Here is a 12,041-nt window from a genome sequence, read left to right as displayed (position 1 = left end):
TTTTTTTTAACTGTAGAATGACTTTATGAGCATTTACATAAAAAGGGAATTTAAAGTGATCTTAGAATCTTATACGAGGGTCATTTTTTTTTAAGTAAGAACCGTTTTGTAATGAGATTGGCGATCGAAATGGGCTGCAGGTGGCGTAGAGCAGAACTCTTTTCCTATGGCAACACTTCACATGCTTTCCCCATTAGCGTGTGGAAAGTCATAGAGGAAGGAAGTACGTTAGTTTCTCTCTTGATTTTCATATAGAGTGAAATCTTTTATTTTGAAAAACTACATGGAACTGAAAACTACATTAAACATAGTTCTAAAGAAAAGTATTATGGAAATTTTAAAAAATATTCTTATTAAATAAAAAGGAAAAATATTAAGAAAAGGGAAAATATCGTAGTACATTCCTATACAACTGAAAAGAGGAGGAGAGGGAAGGGAGAAGGGCTAAAGGCATGAAACCGGTCTCTCCCCAGATGGCGTATTCGAGTGTTACGATCGCGAATAAGAGAAGCTTTATTTTTGAACGCAAATTGTATCAACTAAAATTTGAACATTTATTCCGTTTTCAAGATGTCACCAGTAACACTGAAATATTTGTCAAGTCGTGGCAACATCTTTTGAATGCCATCATTAAAGAACGCTTCCGCCGAACAATTCAACCAATTAGTAAGTTTCATTCAACATACCATCATTTTCCAAGCGCTTTTCACCAAGAAATTCCTTAACTTTTGGAAGTAGATGAAAGAGCGATGGTGCTAAGTCAGGGCTGTGTGGTGGATGATCCAGTACTTCCCATTCAGGTCAGTAGGCCGCCCAGCTTGTTTTTCATCGCGAACATTTGTCATTTAAGTCATTCATTACACCTCCACCATAAACTTTAACAAGCTACCGGTGAATTTCAGCAGGACTAACTTTTTTATTTTGCATTTAAAAACCGAATGCACTTCACGCTCAGCGGGATTACTGATTGACATAGTGACAAACGAAGCAGTATAACCATACAACCAACACACCGGCAAGGGGAGAAACTTAATGGCGGCGTAGTGAGAGACTTGACAACGGTGGCCGACCTGGAACTGACGTCACTTGACAGAATGCGTGGACAGGGTGCGCAATCAGTTTTTACTTTAAAAATGATCCTGGTAAATACATATTTTTCTGATTTTGTTAATTAAGTAGTGTTCTTATTTTGCTCCCCCCAATGTTAGTTACACTCGTTTCAGAAGTCTTATGCAAGCTTCTGCACGCCACTAATTGCGATCCCATGTTCCATTGTGATTTTTGATTAAAAATTTATATCTGCTTCTTGCTTTCATTTCGGCCGCGATATTTTGAAGCAGACTGTATATCCATACTGGTTGTTCCGTAATGACATATTTTAAACAAATTTTTTAATTAAAGGACTCAATAAAAATGAATAAATAATAATTTGTGAAAATCTGTTGGATCTGAAAATCTGTTGGACCTCTGAAAAGGTGAAAAAAAAATCGCTTATTACTCACCTTGCTATTCTTGGAAAGAAAGGACCCCTCCACTTTGTTCTACCTGGCTACAATTCTTAGTGAGAAGTGCAATTGAAAATACAACACAAGTGCAAATCTTTCAGGAAACACTGACGTTGTCTTCGCACGGCAAAATAGAGGAAACCAGAATATCCATTAAAGAAACTCTTTATAAGAATTAGGGCGCAATTACGTCAGCTTTTGAAACACATATTAGAATGCGCATCAGGTCTAGGTAAGATCTCAAAATAGTCTGTAGAACACCTGCCCAAATGAAGCCTTCACATGCCCAAACAATTACACATTGATCATATGAATGTACCTTATATTATTCAAAAATTATACACACACTGGGGTGGTCAGATGAAAGCGGAACACCCCAGTCCATGAGCGTGCTTGGTATTCATTTTATCGACACATTGAAGGGATGAAAGTCTGAGACAACCTTGCCCGGCCAGAGGGTCGAACTCTCAGTCAGCCACCGGGCATTTTTAATACAGGGTGTGTAGCCAAATCTTACAACATAAAATAAGCACCTTTGAAGCACTCAAAAAATATTTTTAAACACTATATACATCAACAAAATGCAAAATAATTTTAAAATTAATTTCAATTCAATTTAATTTTCATGATCATGATAAAATAACTAGTTTCTGACAAAGAACTCTCTTTCTTGATTATGTTAACCATTATAAAATGACCGAGAGATTTTTCGATTCGATATCAGAGGGTTGAAAATGAAGCCTGAAATTTAGAATATCTTGAAAAATGCAGCAGAGTTGCACATGAGAGTGCTAGAATCTCAATAAACTCAGCTCAGTAGAAGCACACGCGGACTCGCAAGTAATTCATCAAACCTGTAAAATGATTGGCGCTTTCATACGCTATGGACAGATGGTACGCCGAAATGGATTGTGATTGAATGAATTGTTACAACGATGAATAGAACAATGTGAAAAGCACGCTTTAGCATTATACGTGGTGAAAATCGACACGGAAGGGAAATTTAAGAGAAATTTCGAAAATGAAAATTTAAGCACTTTTTGAAAACACCCAATGAAAAAAGCATCTTTAAGGGCTTTTAAAAAACAAAAATGAGCACCTCTAAGCACTTTTTTAAAACGCTGCGCACCATGTTAATAATATTTAGGTCTAGTTAAATATCACAGATTTTTTTTCCTGAGCTGTTTACTTGTCCCATCCGACATTTTAATAAAAAATTCATAAAACTCAATTTGCATTTTAATGAATCTCTGTTTGAATATTTATATGCCTGGTCAGAATTTGTACATGTCATCGGCAGCATAATTTTGGGACACACACTATTTTTGCAAGTGTGGGTAACACTAAACAGCCATTGCAGCATAGTACTAGCAGCATACTTACTTGCAGCATAGAAATACTAGCATAATACTTACTTGCAGCATAGAACATGTAAAGGTATACAACTGTACAAGGTATTAATATCTATATTATTTTGCACATAAAAAAGGCAGCAAAACAGTTTTTATTAAATAATTTTTTTATTAAATACTTTTTTAGTAAAGATATATATAGTTAGCTACAAAAATAGAGTAACATTTAAATGCATAAATTATGATTATTTGAAACGTGCTCATTCCATATCCTCTCACATTTGCAATAATTTAAATCTGAAATATAAACTCAGTAATATTAAACATGGGTTCATACATAAAATAATATATATTTAGTCTATTAATTTATATCTTACTTATATTTATTATATTTTTAAGAGACTTATTTTTATTATGCAATAATTTCTCAAGAGTGCTTTAATTATATAAATTCAACTTAATCCACAAATCGCTTGGATAATTCCTATTTATATTTGAAATTATTTTTTAAATGTACATTTGCACTGAACGCACTATTATTATGTATGAACAGGGGTCTCCTAAATGAGTTTAGCAGTTTTCAATAATTTATATCAAAGAAAGAGTTAAAGTTTACCAAACAATTTTGGCTCACAATTTATGTGAAAGGGCATAAATTTTTCCTCAAAAACCTTTAGTGTTAGATCTAAGAGATAGCTCTGCAAGTCCCTTCTACCGTTTTTCCTATTATGTTTTGTTGCATGCTAATTTAATCTTTCGATTAAAATGAGTGGTAATTGCTGACGTTTGACAATTCAAAAATATTATAAAGTGAATTTCATTTCTTGAAAGATTAAAAAAAAATTATGATGTTTCTTTGATTTACATGTTTACTATCAGTAGCACCATCTGTGGAAGAAAATTTAAGCTAAAAACTAGAACTCTGAGGGGGCATTTATGCCTTTTCTCAAAAAATAGTTGCAAAAATTATATAAAAAAACCCCCCAACCATTTTCATGATACAAATTTTTTAACAACCTTTAGTCTAGTTTGAGACACTGTGCAAACATAATATCAGAAGAATAAAAAAATTTATAATAAAACTTAATACTAAATATTAAAAAAAGATTTATAACTTAAAATATTAACACATACATATAAACACTAATATTCCAATAGCAAAAGTCACTCATCAGTTTAAATGCACAATGACATTTTTTTTAAATGCACTTTATAATATTTATCTATGGGGAGCCACAAAGAGGAGAGTTGAAGAGAGAGGATAAAGACAGTGTGTAATTAATAAAATTAAATATAAACTGTTATATGCCATGTTCAATCAACAACAGCAAACATAAATGATTTGGGTATAGCAACAAAAATTACCAAAAACTTAAGGTGAAACATGAATATGTACTTTGCTTAAAGTGCTAAATAATATTTTCCCTGAGTATATGTGAACTAATACTAACTTGCACCCACATTCCTTTTAAGGACAAACTGAATCCAGAGGAACAGCTTAATCACAAATGATAACTCAGTTGCCATTTAGTATAAATATTTAAACAAACAATTTTTTTTCAATCAAAATGTATATATTTTTTTGTACATGTTTTAGAAAATGTAATAGATAAAGTAGATATTTCTTTGCAGTTTCATTGTATTCTATAGAATTTTTGATATTGTTTAGTGCAGTAGAACCTACTTATAACGAGCTTGCATTTAACGTGACTCTAGATTGATGAGTGAATTGGAATATTTTATTTTGGTACAATGTTATAAATATATTAAACTATTAAACTGTACTCTCAGGGTGCGTAGCCAAATCTTTCAACAAAAAATAAGCACTTTCAAAGTACTTTTTAAGCACATAAAAATATTTTTAAGCAATATATACATTAACATAATGCCAAAATAATTTTCAAAGACTTTACGTGATCATGATAAAATAACTAGTTTCTGACAAATAACTCTTTTCTTGATCATATTAGCCACCATAAAGTGATAGAGAGATTTTTTGGTTCAATTTCAGAGTGCCTGAATTTGAGAATATCTTGCAAAATGAAGCAGAGTTGCAAACAAGAGTGCAAGAATCTCACTGAATTCAGCTTAGTATACACGCATGCGGACCTGCATCAAACATGTAACACAATTGGCGCTTTCATACGTTACAGATAATGGATTGTGTTTGAATGAATTGTGAAAACGTTGAATAGAACAATGTGAAAACCACGCTTTTGCATAATACGTGACAAATATTGTCATGGTAAAGAAAAAAAATCTCATTTTTGAAAAGGGAAAATTAAGCCATTTTTAAAAACACCCAATAAAAAAAGCACCTTCAAGGGCTGTTAAAAAAAGAAAATATGCACCTTTAAGCACTTTTTAAAAATGCTACGCACCATGACTCTTTCAGATAGCATTTATTTTTTAAACTTTTTCTTATATTTAGAGAGGAAAATAATATTGGAAGCATGGGATAGTTTCAGTGAGGAGGAAAAAATGTAAAACAAATTGAATGGCACATTAACTGTTTAAAATTATTAAAGATATGTCAGTCGATAATTATAGTGAAATATGTTTCAGTGTCATTTAGAAATAGCTGAATCATTTTTCAAGTTATAGAAGACAGGTGAAACCAGCAGCGAAAGACAGACTGGACACCAGATCAAATCATTGTCTCATTTCCAAGTGATAGGGATGGAATTTTAAGAGGTTTTGATAGAATGTCTTGAAGAAGTACCTGAATGGTTGCAGAAGCGTTTCCGGTTTTAAAACCACATATAAGAAAAACACCTTTTTGGCCCTTTTTCTTGAAGGTGTGCTGCTCAAAATATTAAAAAGTTTTATCCATAAAAGAAAAAGTAGAAATTTTAAAACTCTTAAATAAAGGCAGAAAAAAAAATTCAAATACCTAATTAAAATATGCAAGATGAAGCAATTTATGCAAGTAGTTTAACTTTAATATTAACTTTGCATTTGGATTTAGCTAGGAACTATCATCTTAATACATCCCATAGATTGCGCTTTGATAGATATGCCTGCATTTCTTAAAAGACAAAAATTCCCTGATTTTTTCCCAGTTGTAAAGAAAAATTCAAAATTCTCTGCATATTCCCTCATATTTTAAATGATTTTTTAAATTCCCAGTATTTTCCAGGTTTTTCTCTATTCTCCCTGCGGAGTGGTAACCCTGATTATGTACAAAATGACATTGCTGACCACTGTGCTGATTACGTTAAAAATTTTTAAGAATAACAAATTTCTTTTTCATCATGAGAAACATCTTAAACCAATCACAAATTCACATAGAGAGGTGCAACTGTGCTACTTCAATAAATCACATTAACCTCTTCCTTCTCGCACCTGTGAAAATCACGGGTTGAGGTTTCGCCTTCTATTTCTTGCTCCCGTAATATTTCAGAACTGGAGTGTTCAGAAGTAACCAAGGTTGGCAAGTTTCTGCTGAGATGGTTAAAACCACTGGTAGAAACCGGTTACAACTGGCATAGCAGAAACCATTTTTGGCCACATTTGTGGCAGAAATTCAGAAAATGACATAAAAGTAAGTACTGAGATTGACATACAATGGATAATTCATAGAAAAAACAATTAAATGTTAAACAAAGTGACCAGTGAAATTGCTGTTTACATTTATGAATCAGTGAATCTAACCAATTATATTACCTCTTAAAACTATTACTGTTATAATAATTGGATTGTTACCATGCAAATTATGTCTTGAAAAGAAAAAAACAATTTGAAAGTAGTTCTATTCAGTTATATTAAGAGTAAAATGATAATAATTACTGAATTTCAGAGTTTAATATAATATACTAAAATCTAGTATTTATATTTACTATTACATAACTTTATTCTTTATTTAATATAAATATTTGATATACTGCACTCTTTATATTTAATCTAAATAAAATAATGTATATTTACAAACAATGAATTAAAAAGTTTGTTACAGTAACATTTTTCAGTTTACTTAAACAAAATGTCATTCAGCAATTACGAGATCTAATATAGGCGTTTTTTTTAGTTTCTGCTGTTTTTTTTTTACCGGTTATAACCAGTTTCTGCCACTGGCATTGCAAAAACCAGTTTCTGCCGGCAAAAAGCCAACCCTGGTAGTAACGCGCCAATAAGAATAAATATTTTATTTCTCATTTTACACACTAGATGGCAGTACCAGGATATTTTTAAGGTAACTGTAGATAGCTTATTTTAAAGTTTGTTGCTCCAGAAGGGATGAAAACAATAAGAGATGCAAGAAGGAAACTCGGTACTACTGTCCAGATTGTGCCGATGGCCTCTGTATCTCACGTTTTTAAATTTATCACACAAGAAAAAATTATTAAATCTTTATTTATATTATACGTAAGTTTAATAAAAAAAATTTTAAAGTTTAAAACACACATTTTTTAAATTTTCCTTGCTTGCTGGAAAACCAACATTAAGTCATAGAATGTTGGCTTTTCCTAAAAATTTAATTTTTTTAAAATTTCAAGCTAAAAAGAAATCAAAAATTAAAAATGAATAGATATATATATTGTTCATACACATATTTTTAGATAACTTTCAGGGATAAAAAAATAGGCACTTTTATGACCGTTTTCTTGAAAATTAACCAATCGTTAAGGGGTTAATGCTCTAATTAATCTTGATTCCGATACTGAGCAAATGAACTAAATATAGTTTTTTTTTTTCAAGTTGCTTATTCTTTAGATAGGTAGCTCAACAGTAGGAATTAAACTGTACAGTACTTCAAAAACTTCATATTTTTGGCAACCACTGACATAGCAGATAGTTAGAAACTTGGTACAGATATTGGATGGTGCTATACAATTCAGAATACATGGTACAAAATTGTAGAAATTTCAGGTAAAAAAATATAACAAATATGTATCATTTACATTCCTCACATCTACATTAATATTTACATTTCTGGTTTTAATAGCAAAGCAGCATACAATAGATAAATATAATCTAAAAATAGCTTTCTCTATAAAAATATGCAATATAATTTTTTTTTACATGTATACAAACAAATATACAAGAATTTAGAAAAATATGTAAAAAAAAATTGAGTATACATAGTAGGTTACTTAATTATTAAGTAAAATCAAATATTCATGAAAAACTAACTATGAGTCATACTTGATAATAAGTTTTCAATTATGCCAATGCTGGAAAGTAAACTTCAAAAAAATATTTCTAAAAATGAAAAGATCAAAATATTTATACTATTATTTATAAATATTTTGACTGTAAATATCTAAGATCAAAACATATATCCAAGATATCTATTTTATAAATATATAAGATCAAAATATATAGACCATCAAATATATTTTTGATACTCATTGAGGCAGTTATAGGTCCAGGTACTTTTGCTAATACTGCTGAATAGAATCTTCAGTATTTCATTAACTGGGATAGACTGTATTTATGATTATAATTTGTATACAATTGTTTTATATTTTGCTAGTATAAAAAAAAATTTCAGGTTTCACATTTCAAATTTTTTTACCTTGAAGTGAAAATTCAATGATAGGATTTCAATTATATATTGATTCTAAGAATTCTTTTTTATATGTAGACATTTGAATTATCAAGAGATTTAAAAACTTTTATGCAGTAAATATATAGTTTGTCTAAAGTAAGAACTCCCCTAGCCACTCATCTGGATCCATGGTGGATCCAGATGAGTGGCTATGGTAATGAGGTTATTCCAAGAGTGGGGCGTTGTTTAGGACAGATTTTGGCTTGGATCAACGAAAGAAAGGGAATCTTTTACTTCAATCTACTGTGTTAGCCCTAAAGTGAAAAAAAGCTACCCAGCCTGAATTGCACTATTCTTGTTTCCATAGCAGCAGATGGCTTCAGACTTTGTGGCACGGGGAGTTCTCACTGTAGACAAACTATACATTATCCTTCTGATTGTTTTGCCTTCACAAATAGTGTTTTTATTTAATTTATTTACTTTGCTTTCTTGCAGAAAAAATAGCAAGGTGTCCTATTATTCCTTATAAAAAAAATTCTTATCTCGATTTATCTTGACTTTTAACTTTTTGCCCTGATAATTCTGATTTATGTGTTCCACAATTGTTTTCATGCAAAATAAATGCAGATTTTAAAATAATTGATTCACAGAATCGAAATATTTGAACATTTGCCTATCCCTTTTAGCAAGACTCGATAGTTCAAACTTCGGGATTGTCTAAGAATTAAATATGTGGCTCAGGCATATAGCCTTACCAGCAGGATTCATTGCTTAATTTTTTTGGGAATACAGTCCTTTCATGAAAATGAAACTAAATAAAAAAATTTTATGGCGTTTCATTCAGGTGCTCATACGCTCATATATTATTTACAACAAATGCATTAACAAATCTTGTAAGTAAATGCATTAACAAATCTTGTAAGTAAATGCATTAACAAATCTTGTAACTAAATGCATTAACAAATGTTTTAAGGAAATGCATTAACAAATCTTTTAAGGAAATGCATTAACAAATCTTGCAGAATTTTGTAATTTTGCAATTAATGATTCATTACTGTCATCTGATTTTAGATATTTAGAATTATAATTAAACAGTGAATTGAGATCAAGCAAATTATAAAAATCCTCAGAATATTCAGCATGTTTTCGCTTTGAGATTTTCGAAGTCCTATTTTAAAATTATTTGATTAAAGAAATCTTGATTATGAAATGCAATTAAATATTGGTATAAGAGAACTAATTGATATCACAAATACTTCTTAATACAACAATTATCATAAAATTTTTCTATACATTGATCTAAAACTATTATGAATTAAAAACATTGAGCATTAAAACTTACTCTTTTTTTTTTTAAAAAAAAAGGCATTCTAAAATTACAAATAATAAATTTTATTATTCTTTTAAAGTAAAATTTGCCTTTATCATACTTTTTTGGTTTGTCGCTTTAAAAAAAGAAAAAAAAAAGAAGTGTGGTGTATGTATACTACTCCAAAAAAAAGTCCAATTTTTTCCTTTACTGACTACAACAAGGTTGCCACTCAAATCTGAAAAAAATGCTCTGTCTTTTCCCTGTACATATTATACACAATATATTAAGAGGAAAAACAGAATCAACAGTTGTATGAGATGTATTCTGCTAGTTACACTAGTTATAATTGCTGAAAAAACATAGAGAATAAAGGAGAAGCTGAACATACTTAAAACAAAGAATGCTACAGTAAGTGAAATAGAAATATCATCCTTAAATATCTCATAGATCGCACTTGAAGTAATCACCACTTTAAAAAAAAAAAAAAAAAAAAAAAAAAAAAAAAAAAAAAAAAAAAAAAAACGAAATTACAAAACAAAATTCACTTCTTTTTTCAAATTTCTACAGCAGAGTGCGTAGTCAAATCTCTCAACAAAAAATAAGCACCAGTACTTTTTAAGCACTCAAAAAATATTTTTAAGTACCATATACATTAACAAAATGCAAAATAGTTTTCAAAGACTTTACATGATCATGATAAAATAATTAGTTTCTGACAAATAATTCTTTTCTTGATTATATTGGCCATGCTAAAAAGATCGAGATTTTTAGGTTCAATATCAGAGGGTGGAAAATGAAGTCTGAAATTAAGAATATCTTACAAAATGCAGCAGAGTTGCACATGAGAGTGCAAGAATCTCACTGAATCCAGCTCAGTAAGCACATGCCCACACACATGTGGACTTGCAAGTATTTCATCAAACATGTAAAATGATTGATGCTGAAAAGAATTATGAAAACGTTGAATAGAACAATGTGAAAAACTAGCTTTTGCATAATACATGGTAACAAAAAAAAAAATCTAATTTCTGAAAAGGGAAAATTAAGCACTTTTTAAAAACATCTTTAAGGGCTTTTAAATAATGAAAATCTAAAATGAGCACCTTTAAGCACTTTTTAAAAACGCTACGCACCATGTAAAGAAAAACTCAAAATTCCCAGCATTTTCCTTGTTATTTTAAGTTATTTCTAAATTCACTGTATCTTTCCCCAGGTTTTTCCTGTGGAGTGGCAACCCCGTACAAGTACAATTGTGATGATAAAGTAACAATGGGGGTAGATGAGTGGCAGTAAACAGAAGGTTTTGCCTTCTAGGTAAACGATGAGTGAAACATTCCCATTCGCAAAAGGGTCAAAGGGATAAATTTTAACAAACATATTTCATTTCCACAATCTCTAACAAAAAATCTTTTAATAAATAATCAAAAAATCTAGATAAATAAAAAAAAAATTCCCCAGTGTATATTTAGATACCCATTTTAACAAGCAGCTGCACTAAGCAGGTTAACTTGAATTAATATAAAAAATATAATTATATTAAAAGCATAAACTTAAACTATTAAAGCATAAACTAAAAGCATGACATTAACTTAAATTAATATAAAAAATATAACTATATCAAATACATAGTGCACAAGTTTTACTTTCCCAGAAGAAAGGCAAAAACTTCAGAAAATGCAGGAATGTGACAGAAAGGAATATTTTGAGATGAATCATTTTCATAAATGGGTATTTTCTTCTTCTACTAATGTGCAACTATGTATCACTTCCATCCATCTAATTAAAGAATAAAATAACTGTGATGAGCATTAAAATCTATTGAGAATTATATCAACATTAACCATACTTAAATGGTTTATGGTTATAGAATGCAAATCATATTTTTCCATTCTTTTAATATGATAAAAGAATTATTAACAGGGTGGCCACTAAAACTCAGCAAAAAAAATTCCCCAGTTTTTCCCATATTTTTCAAGAATTCATTAGAGACATTGAATTTCCCATATTTTTTGAACCTGGTGGAATAAATTTCATTACATTAAAAGATTTATATAATGCAATTCTACAAACCACAATTCGCCACACTAGCTTTGTGAATGTAAGCAATGAAATAATAAACCTTTCGGTTTCAAAAACTGGAAAACACTAGTAGGAAAAAGGTTAGCATGGAAAAAACTTCTTGAGAAGACCGAGGCCCACTCTGGAATGTCGAGCCATTGATCATGATGAAATGAAAATATATACTTACTCCCCATTCTTGTTCAGTTTCATGATGATCAGTTTATTATGAATCAAAGATCACAGCAAACATTAAAAAAGCATCTCTCATCTCATGAAATCTAAGATTTAGGTTTTTAGGCTTTAATATATATATATATATA

The 12,041-nt window shown here is 30.1% G+C and overlaps 1 protein-coding gene across 1 annotated transcript in view; it reads right to left on the bottom strand.

Annotated features, from left to right (window-relative positions):
- Nucleotides 1-3,006: 3,006 nt before the first annotated feature.
- The window catches only part of LOC107442943 (FERM, ARHGEF and pleckstrin domain-containing protein 1), a 98,981-nt gene continuing 89,946 nt past the window's right edge, over nt 3,007-12,041 (bottom strand). The window contains exon 23 of the mRNA XM_071177028.1: nt 3,007-11,436. Coding sequence (XP_071033129.1) covers nt 11,379-11,436 — 58 coding nt within the window. The 3' untranslated portion in view covers nt 3,007-11,378. The remainder of the gene's footprint in view (nt 11,437-12,041) is intronic.

Source organism: Parasteatoda tepidariorum, chromosome 2 (genome assembly GCF_043381705.1).
Source record: "Parasteatoda tepidariorum isolate YZ-2023 chromosome 2, CAS_Ptep_4.0, whole genome shotgun sequence".
NCBI lineage: Eukaryota > Metazoa > Arthropoda > Arachnida > Araneae > Theridiidae > Parasteatoda > Parasteatoda tepidariorum.
The sequence above is the reverse complement of the archived record's forward strand: the minus strand, read 5'-3'. Positions and strand labels throughout refer to the sequence as shown.